The sequence below is a fragment of the Saccopteryx leptura genome, chromosome 1, assembly GCF_036850995.1.
Source record: "Saccopteryx leptura isolate mSacLep1 chromosome 1, mSacLep1_pri_phased_curated, whole genome shotgun sequence".
NCBI classification, from domain to species: domain Eukaryota; kingdom Metazoa; phylum Chordata; class Mammalia; order Chiroptera; family Emballonuridae; genus Saccopteryx; species Saccopteryx leptura.
In genome coordinates, this window is record NC_089503.1 from 254,904,337 (window position 1) to 254,927,877 (window position 23,541).

The 23,541-nt window shown below is 39.0% G+C and overlaps 2 protein-coding genes across 2 annotated transcripts in view; one reads left to right on the forward strand and one right to left on the reverse strand.

Moving 5' to 3' along the window:
- The window catches only part of LOC136379451 (adhesion G protein-coupled receptor E2-like), a 345,285-nt gene that overhangs the window by 174,462 nt on the left and 147,282 nt on the right, over positions 1–23,541 (reverse strand). The window lies entirely within an intron of this gene.
- Positions 11,584–23,541, forward strand: part of LOC136391005 (adhesion G protein-coupled receptor E2-like) — an 87,853-nt gene continuing 75,895 nt past the window's right edge. Inside the window, 9 exon segments of the mRNA XM_066362711.1 lie at positions 11,584–11,614; positions 12,822–12,872; positions 13,133–13,255; positions 15,137–15,253; positions 15,256–15,291; positions 21,393–21,536; positions 21,719–21,766; positions 21,890–21,966; positions 22,371–22,548. Coding sequence (XP_066218808.1) covers positions 11,584–11,614; positions 12,822–12,872; positions 13,133–13,255; positions 15,137–15,253; positions 15,256–15,291; positions 21,393–21,536; positions 21,719–21,766; positions 21,890–21,966; positions 22,371–22,548 — 805 coding nt within the window.

The following is a 23,541-nucleotide window of genomic DNA, read 5'->3' on the forward strand; positions in this document are numbered from 1 at the left end:
TCTTGGCTGCCTCTCATGAGCAATGCTAATTTCAGGAACCAAGCTAGAGAGCTCCTGGTCTGCCCCATTTTATAGTGTAGAAATCAAAACCTTTAAACTAATATACAAATAAGGAAGTCTCTGATACAAAGTCACTTATCTGAGGCATAAATGGGATTCCTCATAAGAGTGCACCATCCCACATCATGCAAAAGTCAAGGGTGTGGAGAAAAGCTTAGTGTTGAGAAGATCTTAGGGTAAAAGTTGTGGGAAAAGCTTAGTCTTAAAGATAAGTCTTAGGCTATAAGAACCCTGCCTGCTTACAGCCTGTCTCCCCTACCCAATGCAAACTATAAGCGAGCAAACGTATACATCATATTTGCAAACTTATTTGACCCAAACTATAATTGCCTAATACTTGAGTTTCCTATCCATTCTCAAATTCCATAATTGCTGTAACTGGCAGTTCAGGTTGACTATGCTGAGACTTCTCCTCTATCTCAATTTTATCTGAGTGGCAGACTAAGCAGCCGGAGAGAACTAGGAGTAGCTGCCCTGCCATTGCTAGGGATAATTGGATGATGTTTGGCCTGCTGAAATCAGAATTGGCCGAAGAAACATTGACATTGCTCCTACTGTTTGATGGGGCCTGTGAGGGCCCCGTTGTTCATTTCTGTGCATCACCTGCCCTTCAGGAGTATACTTATATTTACATTCATTCACCCAATATTTCCCTCTCCTACAGCATGGGTAGAGGTCAGAAGCTTTAGAAGCTGGCTGCCTTTGAGGGGGAGGCTGAGACTGATATCTGAGGAGAGTAGGGAAATTTCTAGCAACATGTCTTAAATCCCTGCATTGGAAACAAGTTTCACTGGCAGAAGTACTTCCCTGGCCTCCCTTCCTTTGTTTCTTCTGTCATTTATCAAAGTACTGTCCTGGAGGCCTCCTCTGAAGTGCTGTAGCAATAGCTAGACCTTGGATGTATTATGGCCCAATATCAGCGCATATTCTGATGTAATCCCCTATATCTCGAGCCTGATCTTGTGATAGGGGCCTAGTGTTATGTATGGGACCTCAGTATTGTGTATAGAGAGTTGGACATAAAGAGGAACATTAAACTTGCTTTTGGTAGCTGCTTAAGAGTAGAAAATAGTCTGTACAAGTTAGTTAAGCATTAAACAGAGCTACAGTAGTAGCTTAGAGTAAAAAATTTTACAAGCCCAGCTAGATGTCTTTTTTGTTTGTTTGTTTGTTTGTTTGTTTTTGGGGGGTGACATCAATAAATCAGGGTACATATATTTAAAGAAAACATGTCCAGGTTATCTTGTCATTCAATTGTGTTGCATACCCAGCACCCAAAAGTCAGATTGTCCTCTGTCACCTTCTATCTAGTTTTCTTTGTGCTCCTCCCCCTCCCCCTCTCCCTCCTTTCCTCCCCCCCCCATTACCACCACACTCTTGTCCATGTCTCTTGGTCTCGTTTTTATGTCCCACCAATGTATGGAATCATTGTTATCAAGATCCCATCATTTTGTTGTAAATGATCCGATGTCATCATTTCTTATGGCTGAGTAGTATACCATAGTGTATATGTGTCATATCTTCTTTTTTTTATATAAATAAATTTTTATTTTAATGGGGTGACATCAATAAATCAGGGTACATATATTCAAAGAAAACATTTCCAGGTTATCTTGTCATTTAGTTCTGTTGCATACCCATCACCCAAAGAGAAATCGTCCTCCGTCACCCTCTATCTAGTTTTCTTTGTACCCCTTCCCCTCCCCTTCCCCCCTCCCCCTTTCCCTCCCCCCACCCCCCGTAACCACCAGACTCCTGTCCATGTCTCTTAGTCTCATTTTTATGTCCCACCAATGTATGGACTCCTGCAGTTCTTGTTTTTTTCTGATTCGCTTATTTCACTCCGCATAATGTTATCAAGGTTCCATCATTCTGCTGTAAGTGATCCGATGTCATCATTTCTTCTAGCTGAATAGTATACCATGGTGTATATGTGCCCCATCTTCTTTATCCAGTCTTCTATTTTTTTTTACAGTGATTAAAAGCCTTTAAGCAAACTCTTGGCCAATACAGCAAGAATCCATAAAAGAGTAGTGTCCTTAACATGTTCACCAAGTCCAAGTTGGCACCCACACCATTCCAAATCCCTGCAAATGCAACCCAACCCCAGTTCAGTCAGTTAGGAGCTGTCACAAGGAGCAGGAGTCCAGGAAAAGTCCACATCCAGGAAAAGTTCGCATGGCCAACTAGATATCTTGACTTAAATCTTGCCTACAGAAGCAGGATATAGTTTACGCTTTAGCCTTGAAGCAATTACAGGAAGAACTGTAATCAGCTTTAGAACAAAGAATGCTTTCTACCAAAATGTCAAGAATGTTGTGCATACCTGTTGTAACAGCTATGACTTTGTGGTTTATCCCCTTAAATACTGCTCTCTCCCTAGGCTCAGGGCTGTTAGCTGTTTCTCAGCTAGCAGTTGCCAGCCAGCTAATAAAGGCTCTTTAAATTTATAATCAATTTAGGCTCTGGGTTAATAATTACTCATGTTTGGTCCATAATACTCTAAAGCTTGTTGGAGTGGGTACCTCCACGGGTCTGAGCTAGAGGCCCTGGGAGCAACCCGATAAGGGTAAAGAGGAGCAGAAGGTTGAGCATAAGAAGGAGTAGAGGGCAGTGGAAGCACAAAGGTTAAGGCAGTCATAGACACAACACCCTCATTATCTCCCAAGTCATCCTCAGACCCCAAGGTCTCATATTTACATCCCTCCATTTCTAGCTCACCCTGATACTCCTCAGACAACAGCTCCTCCTCAAATAAAAACATTTGTACAAAAAGAAAAAGTTCCTTTACTTTTGACACTAATCGTCCCGTAATTTATTACCCCCAGCTATACTTTCCCCAAAACTTTACTCACTATGCACACTTGGGGAGTTCGGCACCTGCCTTTAGTTTAGTTTTCTCTTCCTTAGGTCCCTGTTCAGGCACTACCTGCTGCAGACCAGTGTGGCTAGTAACTGTCCAGGTCATGAGTGAGAACAGTGCAGAATGAAGAAAATAAGCTAAGAGAGAAAAAGGATGGGATTGGAGGTCTCTTTGCAGCACCAAGATAGCTTGCAAGAGCGAGTCTCCACCCCTAAACCGCTTAATTTATAGGGAAGAATGAAGTCATTAGCAAATCAAAGAGATCTCTTATACAAAGTCACATTTCCAAGGCAACCCAAGAATTCTCCCAAATGCAGAAAAGTCCCACCATATAAAACATCTTAACTTCACAAAACAAAAGATAAAAGGAAAACTGCCTCTAGTCTCTCCAAGGGACATGGGGGATAGGACAGTAAAAACAGTCCAGCATCAGAGCTAACATGGAGGTGTGGAGAAAAACTTAGCTTTTAGCAACGTAAGCAATAAAGTGGGGGGTTGGGAAGACTGTCAGCTTACTACCAGTCCCCCACACCTCTGTCCCCCCAAAATCTAAACTGTAAGGATCCTGTCAGCTTGCAGTCTCCAACAGCAAACTATAAAACTTCTGGAAATAAAAAACATATAGAAAATGGAGGTGTCTCTGAGTTCAAAAAATACATTTTTAGATTCAACCCCAAAAACATAATTTATTAATGAAAAATTGATAAGTTGGAGTTTATTAAATTAAAATTTTTTTGCTGTGTAAAAGATACAATTTCTTTTTTACTATTCAGTGAGAGGAGGGGAGGCAGAGAGACAGACTCCTGCATATGCCCTGACTGGGATCCTCTTGGCAAGCCCACTAAGGGGTAATGCTCTACCCATCTGGGCCATTGCACTGTTGTTCAACAACAGGACTCTTCTTAGTGCCTGAGGTGGAGGCCATAAAGCCATCCTCCAGGGCCAACTCGCTCCAATCAAGTCATGGCTGCAAGAAGGGAAGAGGGAGAGAGACAGAAAGAGAAGCAAGATGGGGAGTGGTGGAGAAGAAGACAGGGGCTTCTCCTGTGTGCCCTTACTGGGAATTGAACCCAAAACATCCACATGCTGGACTGATGCTCTACCACTGAGCCAACTGGCCAGGGCCAAAAGATACTATTGATAGAATAAAAAAGTCATAGGCTGGCAGACTATATTTCAAAGTAGATAAAAAATGAACAAAAGATCAAAAAAGACATCTCACCAAAAATATATACAGATAGAAAATAAGCATACCCTCTACACAGTTATCAGAGTTGCTAAAACAAACAAATAAAAAGACACCTGATGATACTAATTGTTCGTGAGGATGTGCAGCAACACAAATTGTCATTCATTGCTAATGGGATTGCAAAATGGCACAGCCATATTATGGAGTTAAACTATAAGATCCACATATTGAAAGACAGTTTGGCAATTTTATACAAAGCTAAAGATACTCCTATCATCCCAGCAATTACAATACTAGGTATTCACTCACCTGATTTGAAAACTTACAATCACTAAAACAACCCACACTCAAAACTTTGTATTAGCTTTACTCATCATCTTCAAACACTGAAATCAATCAAGATGTCTTTAAATGGGTGAATGGAGAAAAAAACTATTGTGCCTCTATAAAATAGATTATTATTCAGAGATCAAAAGAAAGAAAATATCAAGCCACAGAAAGACATAGATAAATCTTAAAAGCTTCTGTTATGTGTAAGCTAGTCTGAAAAAGCTACATAGTATATATTCCAATTACATGTTATTCTAGAAAAAGACAGATGTGTAGAGACAATAAAAACATCAGTGGTAGCCACAGAGAGGGACAGTTGAATAGATGAAACATGGAATATTTTAGTGCAGTAAAATGATTCTGCATGATATTGTAAATGTGGATACATTTTAGGCATTTGCAAAAACATTGAATTTTACAGCATGGAGAGTGAAAAAATGTATGCAAACAAAAGAACTTCTTTAGGTAGTTGGTAGAGTCCTTAATGGAATGCAGAATGTAAAAAATAACCTATAAAACAACCTCAATGAGCAGGGTAGGGGAAGGAATACTGAACTGTCATTTTGGAAATGGCTAGGGTTTGTGAAACTAAAGCCAAAAGAAACAGTATAGAAGCACAGTACTATAGTTGATAGAGTTGCATCCTAGGGGTATTGTTAATCCTTTACATAAACTCTGAGCTGCTCTCCCCAAATTTCAAAATTAAATTTTAATCTTGTAACCAAAATATAAGTTTTGTTTTGTCAACCCAGCTAAACTCATTTTTCACTTTGCATCCCCTGCATTGGATTGTTGGTCAGATATTTAAAAATATTTGTCATCTCATAAACAAGATGGGTATAGTTAAGCTATACCCATCTTATAGCTTAACTCTACATTCCCTCTTCTGCTGTCTTACCCAGAGTGCTCATACCCCTTGTCCACCCAGAAGAACTTCAATACCTCCTCCTAGACTCAATACAATTATAAGCTTGTCTGTGAAGTCTTCACTAACCTCCTATTGAAGAGGCAACTTCTTTGCATCCTTTTCACCAGATTTCAACTTCAAGTCAGGATATTGTATTTCTTTGCTTTTACAGCTCTTGTTGTGTATACACAGGGAGTACCTTCAGAGATGAAACAATGTCTTACTCATTTTTTTATTCCCAGAATAAAATTTAGTACCTGAAGTACATTAATTGCTGAAAAAGTTTTGTTGAATGACAAATAGTTGAATGTGGAGAAACAAATACTCTGAACAATGGGAAAGTATAGACAAACAGGAAAACAAATAAAATTACAATTGATAAATAGAGGACCACATTTTTGATTAAGCACCAAAACCAAAGAAAACAGATCAGAGAAATAAGATGTTTTAGTGCTCTAGAATTACCCTCCAGAATTTAGGTCTTTAAATGATCAGGACTTAGCATTAAATTTCTGAACCTATTAACCCTGTTGTTGCACCTAAAGCAGTGGTTCTCAACCTTTCTAATGTCATGACCCCGCAATACAGTTCCTCATGTTGCGGTGACCCCAAACCAAAAAATAATTTTGGTGACTACTTCATAACTGTAATTTTGCTACAGTTATCATTCAGAATATAAATACCTGATATGCATTATGTATTTTCCGATGGCTTTAGGTGACCCCACCGGGGTCGTGACCCACAGGTTGAGAACCGCTGCCCTAAAGTAACTGCCAATAAAAGGGATCCCTTGTGCTTACCACATTCTCCACACCTTTATGAAGATGCAATGGCTTATTTACATGTTATTAGGAAACAGTCTGAGATCACTGATTGTTGGGCAGATAAAATGTATTATGCTCACTTTGTTAAAGATAGTGCTGCCCACATGGAGGCCGTCACCCAGGTGATATTAATGTGTGTTGGGGGCGGGCAGTGGGCAGGCAGAATCCTTGTAGCCTGAGGCTTGGTTTTAAGATTAAGCCTTTCCCACCCTTTTTGATGTGGGGTGGTACAATCCAATCATGCTTCAGAGAAGTAACTTTGTATTAGAGACTTCCCTATTTTGTATATTGGATTAAAGGTTTGGATTTCTACACTATAAAATAGGGGCAGAACAGGAGCTTGCTCTCTTGGTTCCTGGGGTGATTAGCATGAGGGAGCAGAGCAGAGAGCAGCGGAAAGAGGCCATGTGGCCAGGAGAAGCAGCCAAGATGGCGGAGTGCTGAGTGAGATGCCAGTTTGTGTAGAGTTTGTGTAGAGAGAATGAAGGAGATGGGGAACTGAGGAGAATAAGGCTGGTGAGCTAGAAACCTTTGATTCTAGGAAACTCGGATAAGTCAGTGGCTTTGTGAGCACTGAATGTGAGTGGGTTTTGGAGCCCAGTGTGTGTTTTTTGCTTGCCCGCTGAGTGCAAGCTAGGATTAAAGACTATGGCCCATCAGCTTTTGGCTCCATTGTTTCTTTACCGACTGTCCCAATCCAATGCGAACCTGCATGGGCCGGGTTGCTGTGATGGTGGCCTTGGCTTCTGGCTTTATACTGATCCAATTTCTTTCATGGATGATTGATGCAGTCAGAAGTTATGCCCCCAAGAAGAGAAAGCAGATGGTCCCATTCATGAAGGCTTTGGAAGACACAAGTGTGTCTTCTATTACCTGAGATTAGGGTATAGCAGAAGCATTTAGCATCTGTGGTTTAGTGCCTGAATTCTCATTAGTCTCACTAATGACATCTTCTTCTGTCTCTCATTCCCTTAAGACAATTAGTTCTCTGGAGCAAGGAGAGAAAGCACAATACAAGTTTGCCTTAATTTTGGTCTTGGAAAAGAGCTTTGGCATTCTATGATCATATTTTATTTCATTAAACTTCTTTGCCCTAGGAGGAGGATATCTCTGTATAGGTATTCTCATTATAATAGCAGGACCCCATAATCCTTATCCAATCCTTAATTTGGAAGAGAGAGTCCAGATATACAAAAATCACCTTTCTCCAATCTGCATTCTCTAGTATTGGCTCACAGTCATGGAAGCCCTGCTCTCAACTGCGTATTTCCTTTTTCCCTGCTTTCCCCTTCTTCTTTGCAGGCAACTATCTGCTTAACATCATCTAATCATTTGTTTTTGCAGACATTTGCAAATGTTTATACAGCACTAAACTATGTTCTGGTGATGAAAAAAATGTAAGAAATTGTTCCTTTGTTTTAAAAGCTCACAGGCTAAACAGGAAAAGGGAAGTGAAAGTCAATGAGTTCAATGACCTGAGGTGGTGCTGGAACCCAGAGAAGAGGATCCAAATATAGTCAGCTCTTCAAATGAAGGCTGTGCCTACAAGCTAATAATTGTGCCAATCCATAAAGGTGGAGAAATGTCTAAGAGCTCTCCAGGAAGAAGTATCAAGGGAATAAATGTAGGGGTTAATTAAACTGGAGGCTGTGCTCAAGATATTGCAAGTAATTCATACTACCTGGCCACCAATCAGGTGTAAGAATTTAAATTGAAGGATGACCTTGGGCAGGTGTGCAGCACTTAGCTAATAGAGGTGCTCATATTTAGGTTACAGGATTGATGCTTGTTAATGAAAACAGTAGAGAGTCAGTGGAGTTTTCGAGACAGGAATGTCCAGGATCAAGTTCACCCTGTAGAAAGGTCATCCTGGGGCAATGTTAGACACAGACACCTGATACTGTGAAAATCAAGTGGAAATGAGGAGTACTAGAAGAGCACAGGGTAAGAATTGGTGAAAAGATGAGGAGTGATTATGGTGAGGGCAGCAAAAAATAATAAAATGTTATTTTTAAAAGTTATTGGTTAGAGAGGATCATAAAGTAGGAAAACTTAGGTGAAGGAAAAGACCCTGCGCAAATATAAATGGCAGTTAACTTCAGAGCAGGGGTTACTTGGAGACAAGAGATCTTGGAGTGTGTTAACCATAACAGGAGATTGACCTGGGGTCACTTAAATGCAAATACGCAGGATTCTTGGAGGAATACCTCCAAGAACCAGAAGTCCTTTATGATTAATAACCTCTGAGACTCTGACTCTTCTCATGTACTTGATCATGAAGGAAACAGTAGAAGTGCAGGGTGGGGATGAAATGGATGGGAAAAAAGGCTTTTGCAGCTTTCTAGCTTTATCTGCTGAGCTGTGATTTTTGGAACTCAATAAATATGCAGTGGCGCAGTTTCTCAGGGCTGATTCCGCCTAAGCGTTTCAGCCCTCTGCTTATACTACTTTCATCTGATGTGTCTTATTCCTTGTGAGTCCCGTAACACTTAGGGGCCATTTTTTTTTTATCAGAAATGCCACAAAAATTTCCAAGTGTCTAAAGACATATTCAGAATCAATCTGATTGGCACTAGAAGATACTCAAAGGTTTATAAAAACCAAACATGTGATGAACCAGGAAACAGATGATTTAAACATAGTAGAAGAGCTTTGTGGTGATTTAAGTTATCCCATCATCTAGCCCGGTCCTGTGGGGTTCATGAAGATGGCTGTCCAAATCCCCAGTGTGGCTTCCTAACTTTAGAGAGATGAAAAAATCATTTCCCCCCAAAACATATTTGTGATCTGACCTGTCTTACAGGAGTATTATAACAGGTATACCTGTATCATGTATATTCAGACCTCTCTCGGAGAGGAGAAGTGGCTATAATGAAGATATTCCTAAAAACTGAAAGGCTAATGAACAAGATGCTATGGTTGGGAACAGAAGATCACAATTGAGGCAAACAACTGACTCATTAAGTTCTGTCAGGAAAAGCTGGAGTGAGAGAGTCTATGAAATGAGGAGTTGAAAATCTCCCATATATACAAGGTTACATAGTCACAGACATGCCCCAGGCAAGACTGGTGCTCAGAAAAAATCTAAAGAGGCCATAGCCTTTCATCTTTTGTTGATTTGAAGCCTGAACAAACAAAAATGTGAAGTCAAAGGCAGAGTTGTATTCATTTAGCTAATCAGGAGAGGAATACAGCAACACAGAGCCAATTTCCATAAACCTGGAGATTTTTTTCCCCTTCCTTTTTTGTGAGGGAGGAGGGATCCAGTCATTTAAGAAAATATCATCAAACCAGTAGGTGACCACCAGCTAAAGGAACACTTCAGAGACCACACACAACAAAGAATACAGTCTTTAAAAAAAATAGTTTAGAAAAGCCATTAAGCAAGCAAACAACAACTGACAACATGCAAAAATACCCTGAGAACGGGGGAAAATATAATTTTCACAGTTACTACATTATAATTTTGCAGTAATCAGTTTCCAACAACAGCAACAGCAAAGAAATACAAATCAATTAAATAGAAGAGAGCCCAAAAATAAATCTCACATGAATACAATTGAATGATTCTTTTACAAGCATGCCAAGACTATTTAATAGTAAAAGAACAGCCTTCTCAAGAAATTTGGGTGACAAATCTGGATATTCACAAGCAAAAAAAAATGATTATTGTTTTCCACTATACATAAAAATTACTCCAATGGATCACAGACCTAAACATAAGAAACACGTCTGGCCTGACCTGTGGTGGCACAGTGGATAAAGCATCAACCTGGAACGCTGAGGTCTCTGCTTCAAAATCCCGGGCTTGCCTGGTCAAAGCACATATGGGAATTGATGTTTCTTGCTCCTCCCCCTTTCTCTCTCTCTCTCTCTCTCTCTCTCCTCTCTAAAAAAAAATGAATAAATAAAATATATTTTTTAAAGAAATAAGTCTATAAACCACTTTAGAGAAAACACAGGAGTAAATCTAAACTTTGGACAAGACATGTAAATAAGTACAATATAGAGCTGGCACTGTATCCTGCTACATGGATTCAAAAATAGTTACCACTTCCTGAGGAGATTAATAAATTCTTTACCGACAAACCTATCACTGTACTGAAGCTAGAAGGAAGGTTGGAGTTATTTCAAGTGGATATAGGGTAGGTGCACACCAGGAGGAGCCCACAGAAGATTAAAAGTGGGAATTAATTAAACTACAGGCAGCTGATGAAAATTGAGACATGGGTCTGGCCATGTGGGCAGTAGTCAGAAAACAAAGTTTTGTGTTTTGATTTGTGTGTGTGTGTGTGTGTGTGTGTGTGTTTTGATTTTTGTACTTCCATTTTATTAATGTGATGTGTCATATTATGTGATTTGCATATGTTCAACCATTCTTGTTTCCCAGGAATAAATCCTACTGGATCACAGTGAATGATCTTTTTAATGTACTGCTAAATTTGGTTTGCCAGTATTTTTATTGAGAATTTTTGTATCTATATGCATTTAGCATTTAGTTACAAAACATATCTTTAATAATCAAATATGTAGTTATTTAATTTGCCAATTTAAAAATAAGATAAAACTTTTAAGTCATTTAAGTAGGATATCAATACTAGCTTTATTTCTGTTGGAATTCTGATATGGAGACAAACAATTTTATGAAACTTAAAAAAATTAAAAGCAAAAATTAATGTATTAATAATAATGTTGGTGAAATAATGGAAATAACTAAATTTTCATAATTAATTATTTTTCACAAAGGAGGATATGAAGGCTTTTGTTTTTTAGGTATTTCTAGTAGACCCTATAAGGTATTTAGTCTCATTAAATTCTCCCAATACCCTGGTGAGAATAACTATTTCCATATTTATAAAATCTTAAAGGATGTGCCTGATATGATAAAACTAGTAACTGTACATCCTTTTATGTTCCTATCTCAACAAATTCTTGTTTGATTGGAATCACTAGAGTGAAAGCAATAGGGAAAAGCAAGAATGAGAAAGAGTAACTCATATGACCTGACACCCAGGATATAGAAGGTACTCGGTGAATATGAGCTAGGTGGTAGTCTTACTCTGGCTCAAACAGTACTGGACAGTCTCATTGGCCAGGGACCCACACATTTACTATTTTAGGAAGACCCTCTAAATAGAGTCAGCATCAGTCTTTAATCATCAGGAATTAAGAGACACCAGCAAGGAGTCTGGCAGTCCAAACAGTAGTAACCCTAAGCAAAGAATAAAAAGCAGAACACAGAGATCTGGTAAGTTTAAATTGGGTGAAGGTAGGAGAAGAATGCACCCCGGCCAGCTCTTTCCCAAGGCACTTCTTCTATGCCATATGTTATTTGCTTCAACGGGAAGTGCTACTGGTTCACAGCTCAAGATAAAATTCTCCCACTGCTCAGGCTTCATGTTTCTGCACAATGATGAGCAGATATTTTACATTTTATCCAGGTAGATATAATTGGGCGGGTCTTTAATTAAAACCATCTGAATGTTCTTTATCCCTTTGGTTCTCCAAAGTTATTCTCACCAGGGTATTGGGAGAATTCAATGAGACTAAATACCTTATAGGGTCTACTAGAAATACCTAAAAAACAAAAGCCTTCATATCCTCCTTTGTAAAAAGTAATTAATCACTATCTGTGTCTTCTGCTTGATGCCTAGCTTGCTCTTGCACTATTCCTGGGAAGGATAATAACAAAAAAGGGCAGTTTGTTTTATTCTGTCAACCTCTCAGAGAGGGAAGTGGTTTGAAATTGCTGCTAGAGTTGGGGATCTGGGGGCTTATATGAGGATTTCTCAGTTTATTAGCTATAATATTTTGTTATTATTACCTATAAATACTTTTGTTCTTAGAATATATCCTGAGAAGTAATATGATGCCTGTAATGAGCCTCCAGACAATCCCATGGGGGCAGGGGAGTGAGTGGATGTATAGATGAAATAAAAGTGGCCTTTAATTCATGATTGTTATAGCTGGGTGATTGATACACAGGGGTTCAGGTGTCTGTTTTCCTATTTTTTGGTATGTTCAGAATTTTCTTTTTTGTTGTCTGTTTTTTCTTAACACATTTTTAGTGTACAGTACAGTATCTTCCTTTGTTTTGAAGTTAAATTTAATGGGGCAACACTGATCAATAAGAGTACGTTGGTTTCAGGTTAACATCTCTATAACATGTGAACTGTTGATTGCATTGTGTGCCCATCTACTAAACAATGAAAAATTTTAAAAGATCCTGAACTGCAAAGAACTAAAATTAGTTTCTTGATTCTTTGTTTTCTTTTGTTGCTGTAAGCTGTGCAGTAGTTTCTTTTAATAACTTTTACTAAGTAAAGACAGCCAGATCCGAAGAGTTTCTTCATAAGATATATCTTGTACAATGGATGGGAATATCTATTTAATATGTGTGCCTATTATTTTCCATCTGTGTAGATTTTGATCCCCATACTAAAAGCCTGTTACTATCAATATCTTGGGAGGCTTCTGGAACATAAAAGGGAAAATCTTTCCCTGGGTTCTGTGGGAAAGTCTAGGAGCCTGTCTAAAGGGAGACACTGGGAGCTGCTAGAATCCATTAACCAGGTGGTAGAAGCTCTTTCTGTGGGTGCTTTGGATCTCATTTCTTAGCCATATTCACCTCCTGTCTCTCTGTTCTAGGGCTCTGGGTCACGCTGATATCATTGGGAGCTATTGCCCAGAAGCCTAGAGGTGCGTATGTGTGAACAAACTCCTCCCAGCACCTGAACCCCAGGACAGGAACTTCACACTAACAAGAACTTCTTGGGAATGGTCTTCTTAGGCTTTGAGAAATTGATCCTTATTTTTTCCCAAACTTCCAGCCCATTTCCAAGGGCTCTTCCTTGTATAAAGACAGGCATCTCTTCCCTCTCCTTCCTCCATCTCCTTGTTCCCAACTGGCAGCTGGTATCTTCTGAGGAAGTTCAAACTTAGATGTCCATTTACCACAGCTCCCTGTGCTCGGTGCCCATGGAATGCCCATTGTATCAATGCCACTTTCTGCATCTGTGATCCTGGATTCACTTCTCTGTCCAGAAAGGTCATCTTTAACAACCTCTTAGAAGTCTGTACAGGTAAGAGGCTAAGAGATAACAGAGGGGGGTCATCAGAAATTTGAGGACATCTAGAGTCCTCAGCGCTTGAAGAAGTATTAAATTTTTTGCCAAAGGTAGAAGAGAGAAGCCAAGAAAGAGGACAACCAGTTCTCATAGTCAAGGGGTGTAGTGTTAAGAGCTCAGGCTTTGGAGCTGGACCATTCCAGCTGTATACTGACCAGCTGTGTGAGCCCAAGCAATTGTCTCACTTCCCAGTATCTCAATTCCCTTATCTGTAAATCAGGATAATAGTATCAACTTATCTATGACTTGTGTGCTTTAAATCAGTAGTTCCCAACCCCCAGGCTGCAGACTGGTACCGGTCCATGGGCCATTTGGTACAGGTCCACAGAGAAAGAATAAATAACTTACATTATTTCCATTTTATTTATATTTAAGTCTGAATGATGTTTTTATTTTTTAAAAATGACCAGACTCCCTCTGTTACATCTGTCTAAGACTCACTCTTGATGCTTGTCTTGGTCACATGATACATTTATCCATTCTACCCTAAAGGCTGGTCCGTGAAAATATTTTCTGACATTAAACCGGTCCATGACCCAAAAAAGGTTGGGGACCACTGCTTTGAATGATACATATACATGGAATCCATAGAGACAGAAAGCAAATGGTAAGTGCCAGATACTGGGGGAGGGAAATGACTACTTAACATCGTTTTCTATTGGAGAGATGAAAATGTTTTGGAACTAAATAGAAGTGGTTGTTGCACAATACTGTGAATATGTCAAATATAACTGAATTGTTCAGTTTAAGATGGTTGATTTTATGTGAATTTTTATTTCAATAAAAAAGATGAATTAATGCATGTAAAAATACTTAGGACTCTCCCTTGAACTTGATAAGAACTTGCTACATTTTGTTGTTGTTGTTGCTAATTGGTCAAAGACAGAGGCAGCATGGTGAAAGAGGAAGATATGGAGAGGACCATGCAGTAAGTAGAGATTTGGAGTGTTCTACCAACTTGAACACTAGTTTGCAGGGAACGCTCTTTAAGTCAAAATTTCAGTTCCTTCATCTAAAAATAATCACTGTAATCTCTCGTCAGTATGACCATTTTCCATTTGTAAAATACAGTTTCTGAAATTAAAATTAATTTAAAGCACATAATATCTAGATGAGTGAATATTATTATCCTCCAGTTATAGAAAAGGAAACAGACTTTGGGAGGCAACGTTCTCAGGCTCATGCAGCTGGTCATGCTGCTGGGAGTCAGATGGGGTTCATCTGAAGTTCAGAAAGCTATCAAATACTGTCTCCTAAGAGGCTCAGAGAATCCCCCTGAAAAAGTCATGCTGCTGCCATTTAATAAATGAAGAAACTTGGGCCCCAAGAGGTGAAGTAACTTATCCAAAGCCACACAATTAGAAAGTGGGAGAACCTGGACCTATGTCTCAAACTACAGAATTCTGAGTTGGTCCTGAATTGGATGAAATATGAAATATTCTTACTATAGAATATACTATGGGCATGAAAATCACTCAGTATTTTAATATGGAAAAGGAGTCACAAAATATGTTTTAATCCTGGAAGAATTTGCATAAAGCAAAAGTGTGGTCTGATTCCATGGTAAGTGGGGAACAGATGAAACAGGAACGATGCTGTCTTCTGAATTGTTGAAGCTGAGCCATAGGCACATATTCTCCCTTTTAAAAAATTATTTCAGTCTTAGTGATTGCATATTTTTGTGTTGCTTGCATTTTCTGCTTTTCCAGTTTTCTCTTGTAAACACATTATTTTGTGTAAAAAGAAAAACACCATGGGTAAAGTAATTTAAATTGGGTTGCTTCCCATCCTAACTGGAATTTTGACCATTCCTAGAAGTTCCCACTTGTGTTCCAGATATCAACGAGTGTGGCCCGCCATTATATGTGTCTTGTGGAAGCTCTGCAGACTGTCACAATGTGGAGGGAAGTTATTATTGTGAGTGCACTCCTGGGTATGAGCTTCTTTCAGGGGGCAAAAACTCAAAAGTGAGGAAGAGAACACTTGCCAAGGTAAATAGTTTCCCAGGTCGTATATTCTTTCCACCTGTCACCCCACGGCGTTCACACACGCAAGCTCATCTGGTCAACTTTGGGGCTGTCTTGGAAATATAATTACTAGGTCTGAGAGCCCAGGAGAGAAAACTCTTGGGTCTATTAGGGGCCTATTCCTCCCATTTTCTGTTCTTGTTCAGATTTATAACTCATGTTAGTGTGCCTTAGAAGATTCTTTATTGTGACATAATGTGCAACAGTTAAAGATTGGGAACAAATGACATGGCATTCATTAATGGAGAATAGTTTAATATATTATGATATAACCTTACAATGTTAAGTTTTAAAACCTTTCATGAGTTCTTATTTTATTTTCGTGGACAATTCTATGAATTTTTAACACATGTCCAGAGTTGGGTTACCACCACCATTAGGGTTCAGAACAATTAATTCATTATTCCCAAGTGCTTCTTTATCTTGTCCCTTTATTATCACCTCAACCTGTACCTCATGGAAACCCTTAATTTGTTTTCTTTTGCTTGTACTATGGACTTTTAGAATATCATATAAAAACAGAATACTACAATGAGCTAGAGTCAGGTTTCTCCCACATGGCATAATTATTTTGAAGTTCATACATGTTGTTTTGTGTAGCAATAGTTTATTTCTTTTTGTTGCTAAGTGATATTTCATTATAAGGCCATACCACACTTTGTTTAACCATTCTCCCATTGAATGGCATTCAGGTAGCGTCCAATCTTGGGTGATTATGAATAGAGCTAAATGAGAAAGCTTTTGATAAACTAAGTTGGAATGCTTTTCAAGTTCAGTTTAAAAACATTTTTAAATGCTGCAGAATGGTTTCTATAGCATGCCAACAGCTTTTCTTCTTCCTGATTTTCCTTTTTATTCATCTCAAGTATTGTTTTAAAAATATTTTTAATCTGGCCTGACTGTGGGGTGATGCAGTGTATAGGGCATTGGCTTGGGATGCTGAAGACCCAGGGCCGAGACCCTGAGGTCACTGGCTTGAGCAAAGTTTCATCTGGCTTGAGCGTGTGATTGCCAGCTTGAGCATAAGCTCATCAGCTTGAGCGCAGGATCATTGGACTTGAGCGTGAGATCATAGACATGACCCCACAGTCACTGACTTGAGACCAAAGGTCACTGGCTTGAGGCCCAGGGTTGCTGGCTTGAGTCCAAGGTCTCTCACTTAAGCAAGGGGTCAGTGGCTTGGCTGGTATCCCCCTACCCCCATCAAGGCACATATGAGAAAGTAATCAATGAACAACTAAGGTGCTGCAACTATGAGTTGATGCTTCTCATCTCTATCCCTTCCTATCTCTCTCTCTCTCTCTCTTTCTCTCTTTCTCACTAAATAATGATATATATATATATATATATATATATATATATATATATATATATATATATATAGTTAATCTGAAAACTCTTCAAGTCCCTTTTAGTATTATTAAGATAGTAATATCATAATAGGTATAACTTAATTTTCTACCATTGCTCTGAGCTGCATACCCAGACCTATAAATAGAACTGGGAGAGATAAGTCCTATCTCCCGGGGCCTGTTCTCCAGTGGGCAGACAGACCTGTAAGTCCAAGAATGTAAAAAGGAACAGTCACTGCATAAACCATCCACTTCATGGGCAGACAGCCTCCTTCTCACCACTGTATTCCAGTACCTGGTACATGAAGTCATTTTATAAATATGAATAAATGAAGAACTTGAGAGAGCTCTGTTGTTACAGTAACCTGACACTTGGCCTTGATTTTGGCCAGGTTTTTTAACTCTCTGGTTTCCTTATATCTAAGTCAGGAATGATAATATCTACTCTTGAAGAGACTAAGTTTTTAAAAAAACTCAGTATTAAGTTGTTTATCTTATAAAAGAGTACATACAGTTTTTATTAAAGTGCAGTTGAAAAATAATAGTATATTATTAGTTTCAAGTATACAACACAGTGATTCTACATTTATATACCTTATAATGTGATCACCACACTAAGTCTAGTAACCATCTGTTACCATACAAAGTTATTATGACATTATTGACTATATTTCCTGTGCTGTACACTATATCCCCATGACATATCTTTTATACCTGGTGTTTTGTACCCTCCTATTCCTCCTACCACCCTGCTCTCTGGCAACCGTCATATTGTTTTCTGTATCTATAAGTATGCTTCTGTTTTGTTTATATGTCTTGTTGTTGTTTTTTTAGATTCCACATATAAGTACAATCATACAGTATTGTCTTTCCATCTCTGACTTATTTCATTTAGCATATTACCTTCTAGGTCCATCCATGTTATTGTAAACGGCAAAATTTTACTTATTTATTTCTGAATGATAGTTCATTGTATCACACAACACGCACTTTTTTTGAGAGAAAGAGAGGGCCAGACAGACAGGAAGAGAGAGAGATGAGAAACATTAACTCATAGTTGTGGCACCTTAAATGTTCATTGATTACTTTCTCATATGTGCCTTGACCAGTGGGCTCCAGCTGAGCCAGTGACCCCTTGCTCAAGCCAGCAACTTTGGGCTTCAAGCCAGGACCTTTGGGCTCAAGCCAGCGGCCATGAGGTCCTGTCTATGATCCCATGCTTAAGCTGACGATCCTGCACTCAAGCTGGCAACCTCAAGGTTTTGAACTTGGGCCCTCAGCATCCTAGGTTGATGCTCTACCCACTGCTCAACCACTTGGTGAAGCACAATACACTTTCTAAGAAAAGTTTAACAGACTTAGATGAATGAATGACTTTTCAAAACATTAATCATTTTTATACTATCTATTTTTGTCATTTATATAGTTGTTTGAATAATGTTTTAAAATATTTGAATAAACTTAGAGACAGAAGTATTTAGTATTCACTAAGAAGAAAAGTAAAATATTATATCCACTATTAAGAAATATGACAGCAATATATTTGCTTTGAAATGGTTTCACTTCTTTAAAGATTTATTTATTTAAATTTATTTAGGTGAGCCTGACCTATGGTGGTGCAGTGGATCAAGCTTCGACCTGGAACACTGAGGTCGCCAGTTCAAAACCCTGGGCTTGCCCGGTCAAGGCACATATGGGAGTTGATGCTTCCTGCTCCTCCCCCCCTTCTCTTTTTCTCTCTGTCTCCCCCCCCCTAAAATGAATAAATAAATAAAAATAAAAAATTTATTTGGGTGTCATTGATTAGTAAGATTAAATAGGTTTTGAGTATACAATTCTATTATACATCATCAGTTTATAAACATCAATCTTTTTGAGAGTGTTATGCTCTTTATAAGTTAGTTACTATCACTAAAGGAGAGAGACCTCTGATCTTCAGTTAAGAGGGGCTCCTCTCCCTTCACTGGCTACAGACAAAGAAAGCTTTAGTAAATATTATCCAAGCTCCATTCTATTGGTTTCTAAGTTAACAAGAGATGATCAAATTTCTCTCCCAACTATAAAAGAAAGATAAGTTTGGAGCCACTTACTTAGCACTGTGACCACAATCACATGGCTTCCTCATTTCTCAACCACAAACTTCCCCTGAGTGAGGAGATAGCAGAAATGCTCAAGATACTCTGAAGCCAAGATAAGTTCCCTCTAGGTGTGGCATGTAAAACAGACCCACCACCTACCCCATGGGTTGTGGGCAGTACTAAGGCTGCCTTAGAGGGTAAAGCTATGGTTGGAGACACAGATGATTGAAGAGAAGCATTAGCCAGAGGAGCTGAAGGCTTTATGAACTGGATAAGCACAGCTCCAGGTTACCCATGAGACTCCTTCAGCAACACTCAGAGCTGATACCCACACCTCTGGGCTGGAAGCAATTCCCAGATTCCTGAATGGACCACTGTATTCATTTCCTATTGCTGACATAACAAATTACCACAAGATTAGTAGCTGAAAGCAAAATAGATTTATTTTCTTACAGTTTGTGAGGTCAGAGTTTTAAATGGTTTCTTCTAGAGGCCTTATGGGGACCATTTCCTTGTCTTTTATAGATTCTAGAGCAGGGGTAGTCAACTTTTTTATACCTACCGCTCACTTTTGTATCTCTGTTAGTAGTAAAATTTTCTAACCACTCACCGGTTCCACAATCATGATGATTTATAAAGTAGGGAAGTAACTTTACTTTATAAAATTTATAAAGCAGAGTTACAGCAAGTTAAAGCATATAATAATAATTACTTACCAAATACTTTATGTCAGATTTTCACTGTTTGGCAGAATAAATCTTTATAAAACAACTTACTATAGTTAAATCTATCTTTTTATTTATACTTTGGTTGCTCTGCTACCACCCACTATGAAAGCTGGAATGCCCACTAGTGGGCAGTAGGGACCAGATTGACTACCACTATTCTAGAGGCTGCCTGCATTCCATGGTTCTAGACTTATTTCTTGCTCTTCAAAACCAACAGCACAGCTATTATCTCTTCTTCTCTCTGACCAACTCCCTCCCTCTTATAAGGGTCCTTCATGACTACACCAGGTGCAGCCAGATCATCCAGGATAATCTCGCATTTCAATACCCTTAATCACAAAGTTCAAAAAAATTCTTTCGAGAAAAAGGCAACATGTTCATATGTTCCAGAAATTAGAACTTGGACACTTGAGCATCTTTAAAGAGGCCATTATTTTGTCTACCATACTCACCATCCACCAGCAGCTCTAGTTTAGAATATCACACACACACGCCCACCCACACATGCGCACGTACACACTCACATAGTTCTTGTTTTGCCCACCTTGCTTGAATACAGAGGCCAGGAACTTACTTCTGTGAAGGGCCAGATAGTAAATATCTTAGGCTTTGGGGACCAGAAGGTCTCTGTCACAGGTACTTAGCTCTGCCATTATAGTTTGACAGCAGCCATAGGCAACATAAAAATAAATAGGAATGGCTGCATTCCAATAACATTTTATCTATGAATACTAGAAGTTGAAGTTTATGTTATATAGTTTTTAGTTTTAATTTTATTTATAAAATTGAATTTAACAGGGTGACATTGATCAATAAGAGTACATAGGTTTCAGGTAAATATTTCTATAGCATTTGAACTGTTGATTTTGTTGTTTAACTATCACCCAAAGTCAAATTATTTTCTGTCACCTTATGTTTGTTCCTCTTTACTCCCTTCCCACTACCTCCTCCCCAATCACCCTCCTGCACATCCCCCAACCCCGGTAACCATTTCACTTTTATCTATGTCCATAGTCTCAGTTTATATCCCACCTGTGTGTGAAATTATACAGTTCTTAGTTTTTTCTGATTTACTTATCTCACTCAGTATAATGTTCCCAAGTTCCATCTATGTTGTCATAAATGTCACTATTTCTTATGGCTGAGTAGTATTCCATTATATATATGTACCACTTCTTTATCCAATACTCTATCAAGGGACACTTTGGTTGTTTCCATGTCTTGTACACTGTGAATAATGCTGCAATGAACATGGGGGTGCATGTGTCTTTATGTACCAATATTTTTGAGTTTTGGGGGTATATACCCAGTAGAAGGATTGCTGGGTCATATGGTAGTTCTATTCTTAGTTTTTTGAGAAACCACCATACTTTCTTCCATAATGGTTGTACTAATTTGCATTTCCACCCGCAGTGAATGAGGGTTTTTTTTTCTCCACAGCTTCTCCAACACTTGTTATTACCTGTCTTGTTGATAATACCCAATCTAACAGCTGTGAGGTGGTAATGTACTCTTATTGATCAATGTCACCCTGTTAAATTTAATTTTCTAAATAAAGTTCTTAAAAAGTTGAAGTTTGTATAATTTTTATGTCACAAAAGATATCTCTTTCTTTGAAATTTTTGGCCATTGAAAACAACTAAAACCATTCTTTTCTTGTGGACTGTACAGAAACAGGCAGAAGGTGGGTTTGGCCTGGGAACCATGGTTTGCCAACTCATGCCCTGAGGGGGCTGTAGAGTAGAGAGTGCTACCACAAGATGCTATCTATCTCATCTGTGACGAACTCCTGATGCATGAACTTGAGAAAGGTCCTGAAGGGTAGTAAGTCTGGGTGGGGTTCACAAGTTGAAGGGAAGCCTTAGCAGGGCTTGGATAGGTGACTAACCCTTTTTTTATGTCTCCAGATGTGGATGTGTGCAGCTCAGGATGACACCAATGCAACAATTCTATACACTGCATCAATGTGAGGGGCAGCTACACATGCTACTGTCACCATGGCTGGGTGGCCAGGTCTGGGCCCAGTGATCTAAGCACCACTGTCTGTGAAGGTATATCTGATACACATACAGACACACATGTGTGCACACATTATTCAAACTGCACTGATGTGTATGTGCACGTGTGCACATTCACAAAAGCAAGTACACACATGCATGCTTGCGTGCACACACTAACAAAATGCATGTGCACGCACACATCCCAATGGTGCTCCTGCCTCTTTTCCTTCCAGAAGTCTCCTTCTCATGGACACCACCTTCTGGAATCAAGGGTCAGGTGAGTGAAGACTCAGCAGAAGGCCATGAAGCAGAGAGATCCTTGCCAATACTGTCTTGTGTCTCTATCCTCTCTCCAAGTTCCACCTTCAGATCCCCTGACCCACCCCCATGTCCTGCCTCTCCAGAACCTCTCCGCTTCTTTGACAAAGTCCAGCAGTTATCTCAAGATTTCAAGCCAGCCTTGGCTGAGAACACTATCCAGGTAAAGTCAGAACCAAGAAAGAGGCAAGATATGGAAACCCATAGAGTGAAAAGCCCCATGTAGTAAGTACTGCAACTGGCCTCTCCCCTGTGGTGGAGAGAAGGCTGCGGCACCCGGCTATCTAGAAGCACTTTCAAACCACCCAGGTGTGCTAACTTATGGTTTGTTCCCTATTGCTGGTTTCAGACTTTAGGTTTACCTCATCCTTGGACTTCCTGGCCCAGGTTGACCTCTGAGTGGCTGAGGTCTAAGCATCAAGGGCCATCTGAAGAATCTAATTCAGTGCCATTGTTATTCTCCAAATAGACAGTTTCTAGGGTCTGTTCTCTGGGTCTAAATAATTGAGATCTTCACGCAGCCCCTTCGGTCTGTTGCCCAGTGGCTCAGTGTCCCCATTCTCCCAGGACCTCATTCAAGAGGTGGATGAGTTGCTGGAGACCCCCAGAGACCTGGAGACCCTGCCTCGCTCAGAGCAGCACTGTGTAGCCACCAACCTGCTCACTGGCCTGGAGGACGTTCTGAGAGGGCTGAGCAAGGCCCTGCCCAATGGGTCACTGACTCTGCATGCTCCTGCAGGCACAGGTAAGTACCGGGGTCTGCCCCAGGCTCCTGACTCACCTATTTGCCATCTAATTCTTCCCTCTTCCTAAAGACTGCCCTTTTGGAGCTGAGTGATCCCAATCACATCTCAGGGTTTTATTTAAAGTAAAATATTACTCATATAATAAAATGAAGCCCTGTGATACTAAGTCTTTTATTTGTCTTAAAGATTAAATGTTTTCAAAAATGAGAAGCAAAAGTAAATATATACAAACATCACTGGTAAGAGTATCATTATATTATTTATATAATTATAATATAAAATGCCTGCAATTATATTCATAAAAATAAGGTATTCAAAGATAAACATTGCTTGAAAATGAAGAAAATGTGTTTAATCTTGAAATGTTGAAAAGTATATATTTTGTCTATTTTGAGTATAATCTTAAGTAACATAACAATGGTTTTATTGTTGAAACATGTCATTTTTGTGAAATTTTTTATTATAGCCATCCTAGTACATGTGAGGTGATATCTCATTGTGGTTTTAGTTTTCATTTACTTAATAACTAATGATGCTAAATTCTTTCCATATGTTTATTGAAATGTTCTATATCTTCTTTAGATAAACGTTTATTCAAATCTTTCACCTATTTTTAAGTTGAGTTATTTGTGTTATTATTGAGTTGTGAGAACTCTCTACAAGGGTAGACAAAAGTAGGTTTACAGTTGTGAGCATGCAAAACAATTTGTTTATTATTATTTATTAGTTAACTATTTTATTTATTATAATGATTATTAATTTGTTTTCATCCACCCTTGTATATTCTGGACACTAGACCCTGTCAGTCTTAATTGCAGATACCTGCATCAGATTTAAAAATGGTGTTGTACACATTTAAACCCCTAAAATCTTTGAACTAGAGTTAGAATTGTCATTGCAACAGAAACCGTGCCTTGTTCATGAGCATCTCTTCCTTTTCTAGAGATGCAGTGTTAGTAGAATGTTTTCCAAATAAGTGCAATTTTTGGAGA